Below are 16,439 nucleotides of genomic sequence, written 5' to 3' on the forward strand. Positions count from 1 at the left end.
CAATTCATTCATGTGTAAGTAAATACCTTCCAAATTTGGATTATCGTAAGCGTTCTCATGAGCAGTTTCCGCCATGTTTAAGGTGTAAGTGCAATTTTTATCGAAATGATACGACTTGTTTCACGATCCATAAAATGTTGATATTAATTTTATCTCTTGCGCATACAGTCACGAGTCAAAGATTCTACCTTTGTTGTGAATAACAATCTCTGCACTTTTGCATATATAGCATTTACGCTACCTATTGCACAATAAGTGACATTGCTTTACACATGTGATTAGAATTTCACTCATCTGCTTAATTAAAGATTTTACATGAGAAGAATCAAATGTGCAATAAAGGTGTGACAATGAAGTATGATGCGATAACACAATTTGCTGATAGAATACATGTGTAATAGTATTTTGAGATATAGGGACAAAGGATATTTGTTTTAAATTGTCTGTCTCACACTATATGTCTGCTCACAAATTTTTTGCTTTTGAACAATCGAGAAGAATAAAAAATAACTTTATGTTTGCTCAAGACTAAAAAAGGTCATGGTTAAACAGGGGACAGTCAACTTTCAAAAGGAAAAAAATCCACCTAAAGTATTTTACCAAAGGCATGCTCAGTGTCTCAGCCTCAAAAAGCACATTTTTTTATAAAAGGGAGGGGGTTTAAATTTCCATATTCTTCCTCCTAAAGATATAAAACGTAGATCACCCCCCCCCCCTTTCGAGACCAAAAATATATACATTAAATTATACGTAAAATATAACAAAAATGCATTTTAAAAACTGTTCCATAAAACTCCTTAAATAAACCTGCTGAGAGCTTTCGGGAGCTTCGCACCCTGGACCCGCATCCCGACCCCAACTGGTTGCGCCCCCTTTTCAAGAATCCTGGATCCGCCACTGTGGATTCAGGATTTTTTCTGGAGGGGTCCAACCTGCTAAAAAAAATCCGACCAAGATTTTTTTTTGAAAAGTATAACATTTCAAAAGCCTAAACAATTTAACTTTTAACGGGGAGAGGGGTTCAAGTCCCTAATTCCACCGTGCACTTCATCAGCTCCATATATACATACCCATATGGGTCAAACAATTAATACAAAAATTACATATATGACATAAAGATAAACATTTCAAAATGGCTTCATTATAAGTACGATGTTAATGTGATACAACTTTTGACTGAAATTGGCCTCATTTTCGCAGTTCTTTTACTTCTAATGACGGCTTTATAAAGTCTCCATGCAACTGCTGATGAGAAAAGTTCAGATTTGGGATTAAAAATTTGTTGCATTTTACTGAGTGGTTTGTCCTTTAATAAAACTAGTGTTTATATGATTGATTTTAGAAAGTAATTGATTTCTGAGAAAAAGGCTTTGTTTATGAAAATTTCAAAAGGGGGGGGGGGGTCAGGACCTTCCTGATTTTTCCTTATCCCTCTAGGTCCGTGTATGCCCATCTCTATAGCTTACATAGTTTCAAGTTATTTGAAATTTATATGAAAAGGATTAATATTTACCTATATATCCTTTCAATTTTTATCCCCTCTCAAGAGTTTAACTTGATCAGGATCTAATACTTATTCAACTTTTGTGCCCAACTGTAAATTTGATGTATGACCGATAGGTGGCGCTGTTACTTAAAATGTCTGCGCCCATAGAAAGTTAGAAGAGCCAAGAAAAGTCAAGAAGAAGTATGTTAAATTGATACCCTGTGTCTTCTTAGTGTCTTGTGCACGTTTTGCCACTAAAGGGCTTAGGGAAAATACAAGTAAGGTGTGAAAATAAATAAATGATATCATATTCTTTCTAATATTCCGAAACTCAAACTTATTCAGTTGATTGAAACATATTGTGCAAAGCTTCCTTTTAGAGCACATGCTCACATATTTGGGTGTTAGTTTACATTTTACAAGCAAGTTATACTAGCTGTAGTGTTATCTTTCTTTACCGCTAACATTTCTTCTTAAGTGGAAGGAAAAATATAACAGATGTATAGGAAATGTTTTTAGCACTCTTGTGGCCGGTTGCGTATCTGGGATTTAAACCTCCGATCAATGATTCCAGGTTTAAATCCAAGTTTACAAGTTGCACACAGGTAAGGCTTGGCTGAGTACAGCTCAGAATTACGGTAAATTCTGAACCTGGTATAGGGGTGGTTTAAACCCAGCTTGATATCGTTTCCATGGATTTTTGGTAGAATATTTTGAACTGTTTTGATTTCCAGAAATGTTTTATGGTGACGATGATTGTATTGAAAGATTTCGCCATATTAAAAAGGCTATTCTACAAGAAATTTTTTATGGTCATATTGAAGAATTTTTTTGGCACATTTCTTCAATGTGTCGTTTTAAATAACACTAATGCAGCTGAAGTCTAAAGTTACTAGAAATTTTTAAATGGGAATTTATTCGGGTACACAAATATAAAATGACAAAAAAAGTTATATAAACTTTCTCATATACCAAATTTAAATCAAATTACAAATTTCACACTTTCAAACAATGCAAACAGCTGGTGATACACATTCCAATAGTTTTTAATAATGCCAAACCGAATTTCTTAGAAATTAAATTTTTTTTTTAATCATTGTGTAGGCTATCCACATGGCTGTAGGACGGGGGGGGGGGGGGGGGGGGCTGCCCAGCCTTAATAATTTTGCCGATATATAGAATACTCTAGAAAATATAGCTAATGTATGATTGTGCCTTCTCAATAATAACGTATGATGACGTTTTGTTTTGTTTTTTTTAATTTGCCTGTCAAGGATATTTGGGTTGTGCCCCACAACTAAAAATGTTTGGCTGTGCCCCCCCCCCCCCCCCAACTGAAAATGCTTATGGCCTGATCCTTGAGAACATGTCAACAAACTCACATTTATCAATACTTGTACCGAATTGAATGTTTCACTGGATTGCTGGCTATATGAATAATGTCCAAATAATCTGTTTGTTACATTAGTTGTTTATCAAACTAAACATTCTAAACAACTAAGTACTAATGGCTTGATATCTACAGAAAAAGTATCATTTGATATTAAATTGAAAATTTAAATATATACATTGTTCCTACCTCTATCTTAAGTTTTCGTATTGTTTCTATTGTTACTTATTCCCAAGACCCCCCTCCCAGTTTTTCCTCTCTTCAGTTTTTTTGGAGAAGCTGTATTATGTTTGCCATTTCATATTTTCTTATGGTTTGAGTTTCGATGACAGATCCTGTGGTTTGAATTAAATTGTATTAATTAACAATTTACCATCAATATATATCTTTGTTTTTAAATATATCCTTTCGAGATTCAACCAGATTTATCAAAAAATGTTTGAAGAGCTGTAAAATTAGGAAACTTACTAGCCTTCAACAGTTTAATTTGAGTAAGTCAAGATTAGGTAAGCCTTACTCAGTTTTATAGCGTGCAACAGAAGTACGTCTCAAGTAAACCCGACTCAACTGGGGTTTAAACCCGGCTTACGTGATCTGCGGATCAGCAGCTGAGCTGTACTTATCTGAGCCATAGGTACGCAACCGGCCATTGGTGAAACTTCTTATTCAACATTAAGTGGTGGACACACATATCAGTAGACAGGTCCAGTCCAAAGACTATTTCTACCTATGTAGCTATTAATAGCTACCTAGGTATTTAAAGCTACTTAAAGTAGCTACTTCTACCTACTTTTACCTGTCTTTGAAAATAAAATTAAATAATGATTATGGCGCATCTTTAAAACAGGTCATACTTGTTGTTTATCATCTTGTGCACTTGCATGGAAAAATTTGGGGTGTTAATTTGAAAACTTTTTTGAGGGTGGAGATTGGAGAGGAAATGCTTTAAAAATCACCCCAAAACATTTCATACAAGAATTCTTGAAGATTAGTTTTAAAATTGATATAGATTTGTGAGTCATTTTAGTCTTCATTTCATCCTTAGCTACCAAAAATGGAAATGGATGTAGTTTTTTATGCAAAATAGTTAAGTGAGAAAGTAATAATATTTTGCCATAATTTTTGTCGTATTCATCGTCAGTGTGACTGTATTTAGAAATTTTGTTCTCACCATATTGCACTGTTCCTGTGTTTGGCCACAAAATGCAAATAAAGCAAAAAGTAGGTAAAAATACTTAAATAGCTGCATGGGTAGGTTTAAATACCTAGGTAGCTAAGTAGCTACGTAGGTAGAAATAGTCTTTGAACTGGACCTGGTAGAACCTTATATAATTTATTATTTACAACTTAATATTCATACAAGATAGGGGTGGAAAACAGGACATTTATAATAAGTTTTTAAACACAATGCTATGAATTATTGTTAGGCCACATGGTTGACTCATGGGCCTATTCTCCATGGTGTTTCATAAACTTTTGAACAAATTTTGCCAAATTCACCCAAACTTAAGCAATATGGTACATGTATAATTTTAGGGGAATTGAGCCCAATGTGGACATTTACATATCACAACTTTAATGATAAAATCAATCTTATGCATATTAAGGGGGGGGGGGGTCTTTTAGAATGCAATCATCATACCTTTAATTTTTGTATTGTTTATTATAGAATTAATTTGATGAACCATGGCAGAAAATAAATCCAGAAATGAAACTGAAGCTGAGCTGGAGTTTGCACAGCCCCTCCCCCAAGTGACGGAGGCACAGAAAGAGATGGCCACACAGGCTATGTCCGAGTTTGACAAGAAACAGTATGGCTCCTGCTGCAGTTTAATGCACAAATTAATAGCCCAGAGACCCACTGATCCCAAAGTTGTTCACAACAAAGCAGTCGCTGAATTCTATCAGAGTGGATTTCTAACAACTGAGGAGTTTAGGCAAAATTTGTCAAAAGTCTGTCAAATGGTATATATTACATCCAGATTAAAAATCTTTCTGCTAGCCTGATTTAACTATCTTCTGTAGTTTAATAGAAAATAGTTTTCTTGCAAATACTGGATTAATGAAGGAGAGGCAGTCCATTATTATGACTTAATGGATTTATCACAGAATTTGCAAAAAAATTCCATTTTCATCAAATATTTGTTTAATTGATTAAAGCCTATTAAATAATTAAATGCTTTACTGGCTAGTGAATCTTCATTTATATACTTTTTAGGCTCATGTGAACATTGACAACAGTGAGAGTTTGGAAGATGTCGACCACAGTGTTATTTATTTCAATCAAGCTGTCATTCTGTACCATCTACGCCAGTATAAAGCTGCCCTTAACATTCTAGATAAACTCTTCCAATACATAGAACCATTAGGTAATAACTTTAAATAAAGGTTTTAACCTACATAATAGTTTTATATCTTTGAATTAGTTGGTTTGGGGGGTGGGGGTGGGGGTGGGCGGGGATTTTTAATGGTCAAAAGTAATTTAATGAGAATATATTATGCATATTTACATTGGTGCATGTATGACATTTTTTGTTCTTTTAATAGAGGAGGCGCTGGCAAAGAAAGCTACACTACTGTTGGTGGAACTGTATTTGTGTACATATCAGGTAAAAAGGCAGATAATGTCCTATATTTGAAGAGAGAGAGAAGGAAAGAGAAAGTATATTACCACTAAAGACATGTTTTTTTTTCTTCTTTAGCCTGAGAAAGCTTTGGGAATGCTACGCTATGCAACTGAGACAGTATTTACTGCTGGGAAGAATTCAGGAGAGAAAGAAAATAAAGAGGAGCAGGTGGATGAAGCTTGGAAGCCTAGAATTAGTTTGGTGAGTGTAATACTGCAATCAGGTGTATGGATCTGACAGTTTATTGTAAGATTAATAGTGACTCCTCTTAGGTTAATGATTAAGTGTAGTGTATTAGTCTATGCCCACAATATTTTGTGATCCATATTTATAATTTGAACTTAAAATCAACATTGCACCTAGAGGTTTCAATATGTTATCATTCCTATAGAGGTTTCAATATGTTATCAATCCTATAAATCTAGCTTGTAGAGCAATGCTGGATCAAACCTATGCCCGTATAGCAGTGGTATGATGAGGTGATTTTTTTCATTTTGGTAAACTCAGTGAAATAAACTTTTTTATATTTTGTTTTACAGTATAGAACTCGCTGTCTTCTTATGATGAAATCCATGAAGTCATGCAAGAGAGAGATCAAATCCCTAATGAACACCCAGTCTACGGTATAATTTTTTTTAATACGGAATGTCAGTGTGTGAATATTCTAAGAATAGGTTTCAGGAAATAGTTAGACCAAGTTAGTTGTAAAATTCTTACCATTATATGATTGATTGTCTCACAAATATATTTTGCAACTCAATCTACCAAATGCAGTTGAATGCATCTCGAACACTGATATCTCGAATACCATGGATATGTCGAAGTGATTTGTAAGTCCCAACCACTTACTCTTTAAGTATTTTACCTCTGATATCTTAAATCTCGGGATATCTCCAAGTTTTTCCTCAGTCCCCCAAGTTCGAGATAACGAGACTTGACTGTATCTCAAAGTACTATTTCCAAAATTATTTTCAATTAAAGTACATATACTGACAACAATTTTTGCATAGAAACAGTTTTAATGATACAGCAGTGATAATAATTGTAGAACACTTCAGTGATTTACCTGAAGAGTAATTTTGAACACCTACGAGGTAATCACAAGAAGGCCATGAAAATGTTGGGCTCCATCACCACCACCAGTGTCTTCACCGAGGCTGGAGAATGTCTGCCTGTCATGTACAACAACAATCTGGGCTGTATACAGTTCCACCTTCGCAAGCACAATCTGGGCGCTTTTCATTTCCGTAAAGCTCTTCAAGAAAACGAGAATGCTCTCAAAGACATCAAAAGGGGAAATGAACATAGTAAATTCTAATCTTCTTTTCATATCCTATATACATGTATTTTGTCTATTACAGCAGAGTAAAGAATACAATTTTAGCTACAGTGATACATATAAGAATGTCTAGAAGATCACTGGTTAGATATTTTAATTAGGGCCCCATATCAGGATGGGGATGCCCTATAGTAATCATCAAGTCTGTCTGTCTGTCCATTTATTAACTGACCATTTTGATTCAGTATTGGATATATTTTTAAAGTAAAATTTTTTATTTACAGCATAGATAAAGATTGTTTAAAAGAACATCATTTGATCAAAGGTCAAGATCAAAGGGTCAAGACTACATTCATTGATATGGCCATTTCTTATTTAAATGGTGTAGTTTAATAGCTTTGGTATGTTTCTTTAACTAGAAAGAACAATTTCAACATTTTTTTTGCTACTTTCATGTAGGTACACAGTTAATAAAAAAGACACCTCTAGATTTGGATCTTGACCTTTGAATCATTCAATCAAAGGTCAAGGTCCGAATAGGTTATTTATCATATGAACACACTTTATACATGTTGTACAAAGCAAAAAAAAACATTGTGTATTCACTGTACACTACATGAGACCACTATAGATTCTTAGGCCTCTTGCTTAAAATTCAAGATCTTAAAGTCAAATTAATTGGTAGCAGCATCCTATATGATATTGTCAATTGTTGGTCAGTTCTTTTTATATTACATTATAATAATTTTTTAGTGGATTCTTTTCATGTAAATACATTGTATTCCATTTCAGATAAGAATCTCTCTGGTAAGGCATTAAACTCCCTCGGAATGAGTAGACACTTTGAACTGTTGTACAATATGGGCATTCAGCTGTTGCATTGTGGGAAGGCCATGGCTGCTTTTGACTGCTTGATTGAGGCAGTGCAGGTCTTCAGAACCAACCCTCGACTGTGGCTAAGACTTGCAGAGTGCTGTATAATGGCCAACAGAGAGGTATATGGTTCTGAGTAATACCTACATAATATGTCTCAGAAAAATTGTGCCTTTTTTTTAAACCTGGATAATTTCATTCTTTGCAAGAATTATATTTCCTCTCATTTAGATTTAAGTAAGGAAAGAGCATTTAGATGTTGATTTAGATGTTAGCAGCTCAGCAGATCTAGGGACTTTTAAAAAGTTGTATTTGACATCTAGCCATAAAACTTTGACATATTTCAAAGATAAATGAAAAATATAATCTAATTTTTTTTTCTACCAGTTGGGAATGGTACTGATACCCATTTATTTGGGAAAAATAGCATCAGAATAGAACATACTGGAAATTTATTTTCTATCTTACCAATGAATAACATTTATTCTAAAATTAACAACAATTAATGTATGTTTTAAGGAATAAACAACAACTATCCATTGTATTACAAATTAATATATCATATATTGTTTTTTTTTATGCTTTTTTTTATGCTTTTAAAAATGTTAGTATGTCAGACAGTTGCAATAAATGCCACTAGACGTTTATGCCATATTGTTGATCTCCTTTCTACTTTTAATTTTTAAAGTGGAAGTAACAAATTTTGTCAACTTGTACAGTGCTTTATACATGTACTAAGTGAATTACAATATCACTGTCTGTTTCTTGGCAGTTGAATTGGCTATTTTTAGTATCAAAATTGGGATAATCAGCATTTTTTGGCATTGCGAATGATTCTGTTTATCGTGAAGAGTTATATATAAGGGGAAAAAAATAATACTTTAAGACTTTTTACTTTGCATCTCATTTATGAATAAAAGTAAGGGCCTAGGGGCTAATCAATCTGATGATAAACAAAACATTAGATGTTACAACATCTAATGTTATCTATAGAGCCCTGCTTCATACATGTATTTTTAATTTACACAGAATAATGATGAGGACAGGAAGTTGGAGAAAAGGTTAGAGGTCATCCAGGGATCAGATGGGAGTGGGATTCACAGGAAGCTCCGACTTGGCCCTGGACTCAAGAAAGATAACTCCAGGTTAAATCCACAACATGATTTAAAACTGATATTTATTTTTTTATAAATGTGCACTAGATTTATTGAATTAATTTTTTTCTATGAGCAAAAATTTTGATACAGACATATTTCATAACTTTAAAATAGTATCGGTATAAAGGTATGCTGTACACTTGTTCTGGAAGCAATAATTAAGTTGTATCAATAAAATCTATGCTTATGACTGTAGTCCAGGAACACCGGCTATTCCAGCAGCCACCCATGAGTTTGCAGCTCTTTGTTTGAAGAATGCCTTACATCTACTGCCTGAAGACCCTCTAACAGTGGAAACACAACCATCTGAAGATTCGGACTCTGTGTAAGTGTTATCCTCTAATAGAAACACTGCCATTTGAAGATTCTGACTCTGTGTAAGTGTGGATTTTGTATTAGGAATTATGGCTGGCCTGAAATCCAGGTTGTCTTATTATTATCACCTGTTATACATATTGAACTTTTGTGTGTTGGTTCTGAATAATTCAGAATAATTTCTTTGGATAATGTCATATTGCATATACATGTATGCATGCATAAAAGTAGCCAGTGATATAAAGTACAGAAAAAGGTTGATGACAGGTCCTTTTATTTTGTATAAAACTGTGATCTTATGCAAAAGTTATTGGGACTATTTTACAGAAAAATAACCCCTGAGATGGTACTTGTACCAGCTCCCCCGGGGAATCCCCTGAAGGCAGCAGAAGTGGCTAGTCTCAGGTGAGACACATTTTAGTTTCTCGTGAGGATTTTTATGCCCCCATATCAAAGATTCGGGGGTATATAGTTTTTGCCCTGTCTGTCTGTCTTTTTGTCTGTTTGTCCAAAAAACCTTTAACATTGCCCATAACTTTTGATTGGTTGGAGCTGTACCACCATATTTAACCTTTTGACTTTTATCTTGGAGTTTGACCCAGTTTTGCAATATTTTTCCCAACTTTAACCTTGGCCATAACTTTTGAACAATTGGTGCTAGGGCTTTCATATTTCACTTGTGTAATCCTTGTGACTAGACCTTCCTTTGGATATGAACAACTTTGACCCTTTGACCTTGACCTTGGAGTTTGACCTACTTTTGAAAAAAATTATCATTGGCTATAACTTTTGAACAATTGGTGCTAGGGCTTTCATACTTCACAAATGTAATCCTTGTGACAAGATCTGCTTTTATATACCAACAACTTTTACCCTTTGACCTTGACCTTAGAGTTTGACCTACTTTTGAAAAACTTTAACATTGGCCATAACTTTTGAACAGCTGGTGCTAGGGCTTTCACACTTCACATATGTAATCCTTGTGACAAGACCTTCATTTGGATACCAACAACTTTGACCCTTTGACCTTGACCTTGGAGTTTGACCTACTTTTGAAAAACTATTATATTGGCCATAACTTTTGAACAGCTGGTGCTAGGGCTTTCATACTTCACATATGTAATCCTTTGTGTCAAGACCTTCCTTTGGATACCAACAACTTTTGACCTTGACCTTGGAGTTTGACCTACTTTTGGAAAACTTTAACCTTGGCCATAACTTTTGAACCGTTGGTGCTAGTGCTTTCATACTTCACATATATAATCCTTGTGACGAGACCTTATTTTGGATACCAACAACTTTGACCCATTGACCTTGCCCTTTGACTTTGACCTACTTTTGGAAAACTTTAACCTTGGACACAACTTTTGAAAAGTTGTTGCTAGGGCTTTCATATTTAACATGTTTTTTTCCTTGTGACAAGACCTTCCTTTGGATACCAACAATTGTAATCCATTGACCTTGACTTTGGAGTTTGGCCTACTTTTGAAAAACTTTAACCTTGGTCATAACTTTTGAACAATTGGTTCTTCAGCTTTCATATTTCACCTGTATATTTCTTGTGAGAAGGCCTTTCCTTAGGCACCATTAATTTTGACCTTGACCTTGATGTTTGACTTACTTTTGAAAAACTTTAAACTTTTCCATATCTATTCAATGGTCGCTGCTAGGGCTTTCATATTTCACAGGTATATTCCTCGAGACAAGACCTTACTTTGGGTACCAACATATTTGATTTGCATTTGAGAAAGTTTAACCTTTGCTATAAGTTGCCATACGGGGGCATCAGTGTTTCACAAACACATCTTGTTTCAAATAAGTCTTCTGTTAAAAATAAAATAAATATACATTGTATCAGTAATGGCATATTGGCAAATGTATATTAAATGGGTTATTACTTTGAAATAGCCACTGAGGGATTTATTTGTGTATAACAGGTGTTCTGTCTTGGCTGCTAGTGCATATGTAGCTCTGTGCCTGAATGATTACACACAAGCACTTCTTCATGCAGACAACTTGCTCAAACAACCCAAGCTGACGGGGGCTCAAAGGTAAGTCTTAAAGTTCAGTGTCTAGCTTCCGTTCTTCAAGTTTAGAGATAGACCATACTTTTCTATACCGTAAACTCTACCAATTTTGATTTGGTTTTCCATACCTTCCAATGCTGGAAAATATAATCTGAAGTACATTTTTGTGTTGACAGATATTTGGGTCATCTTTACATGGCAGAGGCTCAGGTTGCCATGGATAAAATTGCTGATGCCATCCAGCACCTGAACCCTGAGTTAGTAGTGGACATCAGTCTTACACTGCCAGAAAACAAAACAGAGCAAGGTAGATATTGAAATCACTCACCAAACTTTGAACAGTCCTAAAATGTTACAAAACAAGTCAGAGAAGGGTTAAAGTACAGTCTTCATGAAATTTACAAAAGAAGCTGTTTTATTTTTCTTTTTTTTCTGTTTCATAGCCAGTTAAATCTGTAAAATCAACTTAAAATAGGGTAAAAATGAAAAACCATAAAATTGAAATGAAAATATAAAATAATGTTACAAGTCATGAAGGCACAGTAAAACATGGCTATAGTGAACATGAAAGTACAGTAAAACATGGCTATAGTGAACATGAAAGTGCAGTAAAACATGGCTATAGTGAACATGAAAGTACAGTAAAACATGGCTATAATGAACACGAAAGTACAGTAAAACATGGTTATAGTGAACATGAAAGTACAGTAAAACATGGCTATAGTGAACAGGCTTATATAGTGAATTCATGCATACAGCAATTTCATTCTCTGTCGCTTTGAAACTTAAGGTAACTTTGTTAGAATAAACAAAGTGTGTTTAAAAAGAATCAAGATCGTTTGTCCTAGGCACTTTGTTATAATTTTGTTATACTGTAATTTAAAAAAAGCTTGATACAGAAACATTTACCTACCTAGAGATGTTTACAAATTGTGAGAATGAGTGTTTTATTTTCCAGATAAAAGTGAAAGGGATCCAGAAGCTTCAGAAACCAAAGGTTTATAAAATATATCAGTCTTTAATGTTAAAATCTTTTCATATTCTTTAATTAATATTAAAAGATCGGCCATTACAAGTTCAGTCTGATTTTAATCCGCTCTCAAAATTTGATAATTCCCTTTAAAGTGACATATCACGTTTACAGTGACAAATCATATTTACAGTGACATATCAAATTAAGATGCAGACAGATTGTTACAAGTTTGAATTGTAAAGCATTCTCTGTAAATATACTTTTTGAATTTGTGTAACCTTTGTTTACTGTTGTAATTTTAAATTCAGTTTGGATGTAATTTGTCGATAAATGAGCTTTGATTAGTGGAAGGAGATTATAAACAGTAGATAAAGCTTCAATTTTCTTTGAGGATAGTCAAGCGGCACCTATGATGTTTACAAACTATGGACCTCCATGATAAGTTACTACAGCATTCAAAGATGATCAAATTTACGTTGCTCTAAACAAGTTTTGTTTCATGATAGGTTCATTTTATCCCTGGTCACCCAAAGATCCGATGAGGGCAAAAGCTATAGCACAGTACAATCTGGCCTCAGCTCACGCCATCCGAGGAGAATACGACAAGGCTGTACAGAATCTAGGAGAGGTCAGATAACCTTTTTTTTTTATTAATTTGAAAAATACTACATTGTGGTGAAACCCCCCACCCACCCCGTTAATTTCACTTAATTGCATAATAGGACTCTGTGATGCACCGAAAACTTCAGTGTGCATCACGGTTCATACTGTTCGATTCGGTGCACCAATCCACAGAAATGGCCGCCAATAGGCGATCGGAAGTGTTTATTTTTATGATTTTAATACTTTTTATACTGATTGTGCCAATTTGAAGTCAGTGATTTAGTTTTTTATTCCATAAACACCTTTTCCTTTTACAATATTTTATTTTTTTATGAATTTATGTTTGTTATCCTTAATTATTTTTCATGTACGATGAGAAATATTTAGACTGTTTTAGGTTAATCAAACCGAAACAAAAAAAAAACGAACCGTATCATTCTGAACCAAAACCAAGCCAATTGAACCCTGAATCATCCCAGCCCTATTGTAAAAGAAAAGATATCTCCTTGTTTTCAATTTGCCTAAATGATAACTTATGTGTGTGGATGTAATAATATGTTCAGAGGGGAAAAGTGTGACAGTTTTGAAAAATGAATTTGACAAGAAGCTTTTATAATTATTTTCAAAATATAAATCAGAATGAATGTTTGCAAAATTAAAATAGGAAATCTCAAATTAGGTAAATAATTGATATTGCACATAATTCATAGTATACATTAGCCTCGGTGGTCGTAATCTGCACATAATGAGCACAAATAGCAAGAGATTTTTCACCTATGTATTGTTTATTTCAGAGCTCCAATTATATAGGAACTCCATTACCTGCCCAGATGTATTTCTTGAAGCTTTATTTAGATTTAATTGAGGGTAAGTAAATCTACAAATTTATTTACTCTTGTTTTCTCAGGGAGGGATTCTTAAATTTTTTCCTTTACAGAATTTTGAAATTTTAATATCTTTTAATTATGAATATCATTACTCTCATGAAAACTTCTGAAGGTAAAAATACAAACCCTTGCTTGCGCTTTCTCTTTATCATATATTACCAAGAAAAATTATATAATGAGAGATATTTTTTATGTTACTGTACAATATTGTAACAGGAAGAAGAAAAATGGCACAGATTGTGATTAAAGATCATTTTGGACATGTAACACCCAATCGTGTAGAGATGAAACTGAACTCCAAGCCAGGTGTGCCACGTACAGACAATGGGGTGTCGTGATAAGACGAATTGAGATGAATATGTGATCTGACTAGTGTATACATGCAGCATTTACAATATTGTAGATGATTATAGAAATAAAGAAGTAATGTTATATTACTAGTACTCTGGTCTTAATTTCTTTTAGCAAATGAGTATATATTGGGTTAAGTTGTGGGCGAATTATGCTAGTACTGGTAAATATGTGCCGATTTTTATCTGTACTGGTCAGAAACCAGAAGAGCTTATGCTGAGTTTAAAGAAGTCTGGTACACAACTAAACAGAACCAAGGATCATAATTCTCATTTACTAGTGTTGCCATGGCTACTAAGTTTCAAGTCCTGCTGCTGCTTTTTCTCTCCTTTATTATAAGTACACACTGGTAGAGCTACAGTCTCATCAGAGACTTGGTTTTATATGACATAAAATACTGTACATTGATGTCATCACTGGGCAGCTGTGTGAAAACAATTTACGTGGATAAAAATACAGAAAGTTTTGAACACAATCTATTATACATATGGATATATAAATTCAATAATTAATTTGATATGCGCATTAATTCAAATATTGAAGAAGGCAGCAATTTAAGTTTTGCGCGCATCAGTTCAGCAAATCAATATTAACGATTCATCAATATTAACAATTCAATGCGCGCAATAAATCAGAATGGAAAATATGATTAATTATGTGAAGAGATCTTAAATGAATTGATATAATAATATATCCTCAAATAATTAAAGATATGTTTTATAATTTCAGTTATGTTAATCTGTCACACCATTGTAGGTTGTTCTTATTCGAGATTTAATATCAATATCTTACAATCTAAGACGCAGGGGTGGGGTTGGGGTTAATTTATTTGTACATATGTATTTTCTCTGCAAGTTGTTTTTCAGTATCCTCACAACGTCATGGGTACCGAGTCAACACTTTTTCCAACGGCAATATGTTGACTCGGGACCCCTGACGTTGTGAGTATGGTTTTACAGTCGAGAATTATGTTCATTGTACCGGTAGTTATCATAGACATAGATATATATATCTTTAATTATTTGAAGATATAATTTATTCCGTTATCACAGGCAATAATCGAATTGATGCGCACATCAAAACATCTCTTGCTCTCTTGTATTTGTGCGTGCAATAATTAAATTGATGTGCACATTTATTCAATCATTGAGCGCATCAATTCAATTGTTTACCTCAACAATAAGGTGGAATTATTTTCAAGAAAAAAAAAGAAAAATTGAAGGTACAATTAAATAAGTGCAGAGATCTTATATTGACATGAAATGAATTGATAATATCTTCAAAGAATTAAAGATTTGTTCCATAATTTGAGTTATGTCAATCTGGCACTCCATAATGTTCTTACTGGATGTTTATATTTTCATAATTTTACAATCCAAGACACGTGTGTGTGTGTGTGGGGGGGGGGGGGGTCGCTTCCGTAATAAGGCCATTCCAAGTTTTTTTCTGTTTAGCGTCCACCCATTTTTTAAAAACCTACTTACCTATTCGCAAAAAACACACAAACCAAAAAATAAAACAAAGACTTAATAGTCGTAAAAATGACGTCATTCAAAAGATTTGATTTGATAAATCTATTTTCCTCGTTGAAAGATCTATTCTTCAGGAAAACCGAGGTATTAAATGCTTAAAATATTCCTAATATGATATATTGTAGATAAATATTTATAGAAATTGACAGAATTCAAAGATTTTGACCAGAATAATCGATTTTAGGACTCCTGATTCTGTTTGTTTTTTCTGACGGACGCTAAACATAGAAAAAACTTGGAATGGCCTAATTCGTTTGAAAATGACGCATTTTAATTTATTTAATGCATGAAGTACGTATATATCGGGTGTTGCTAAAACGAGGAACGGAAAGCGGAACGGAACGGAAAGTATGATTCCTGGTTAAATCCCTTAAAATATAAAAATAATACCAGAAACAGTAAATATCTTTTAATTTTTTTTCATATTTAATCCTTAATTATGAAGATACGAGTTGATTTAGTCATGTTCAATCTCTTATTTGTGAAGATTTCAGAACATAGACAAAGCACGGGTACGGAAAACGGAACAGAAAATATCTAATGCCATACATATATACATGTTACATGTTTTGAGCAAAATTTTCCATAATTTTCAATGCATATGTACCCATGCGCCTTAGGTGTGGATAACGTATATCTCTGTAACCCCCCCCCCCCCTTAAATATAAATAACAGCTCTATATTTTCTCGAAAATATGTCATTTCCCCATCAATTTCATCTTGGCGTTGTGGAATAAGTTTGTGCTGTTTTGCACAATTTGGCCATATACATGTACATGTATGCTATCTTTCTTCAATCTCCGTTTCAGGTCCCTGTGGATTGCATCAACACTCCTGTAGTTGTAATAATTTTTTTTTAAAAATTGTTTCCTTAATGCCAGTGATCGAATGTATATATACTCTATTTTTCTCTTTTTTCCCGTCTTTTTCAAAACAACA

The 16,439-nt window shown here is 33.8% G+C and overlaps 1 protein-coding gene across 2 annotated transcripts; it reads left to right on the plus strand.

The window, feature by feature from the left end:
• The first annotated feature begins 1,681 nt into the window (after window positions 1–1,681).
• On the plus strand, window positions 1,682–14,057 carry LOC133205297 (CCR4-NOT transcription complex subunit 10-like). 2 transcript variants are annotated; one of them, XM_061341073.1, is made up of 17 exons: window positions 1,682–1,764; window positions 4,546–4,841; window positions 5,095–5,245; window positions 5,424–5,485; window positions 5,579–5,704; window positions 6,043–6,126; window positions 6,552–6,810; window positions 7,575–7,777; window positions 8,685–8,800; window positions 9,009–9,137; window positions 9,455–9,532; window positions 11,065–11,178; window positions 11,331–11,461; window positions 12,113–12,151; window positions 12,634–12,755; window positions 13,525–13,597; window positions 13,834–14,057. In XM_061341073.1, exons 2-17 carry the CDS (start codon window positions 4,563–4,565, stop codon window positions 13,953–13,955), a joined length of 2,088 nt encoding a protein of 695 aa, XP_061197057.1. In that variant the 5' UTR covers window positions 1,682–1,764; window positions 4,546–4,562; the 3' UTR covers window positions 13,956–14,057. The 2 variants fall into 2 exon arrangements, with proteins under 2 accessions (XP_061197057.1, XP_061197058.1); XM_061341074.1 differs by having other exon boundaries at window positions 1,700–1,769.
• Window positions 14,058–16,439: the final 2,382 nt, after the last annotated feature.

The sequence above is a fragment of the Saccostrea echinata genome, unplaced genomic scaffold (assembly GCF_033153115.1).
Source record: "Saccostrea echinata isolate AGI-Se365-2 ecotype Australia unplaced genomic scaffold, CSIRO_AGI_Sech_v1 ptg000054l, whole genome shotgun sequence".
NCBI classification, from domain to species: Eukaryota; Metazoa; Mollusca; class Bivalvia; order Ostreida; family Ostreidae; genus Saccostrea; species Saccostrea echinata.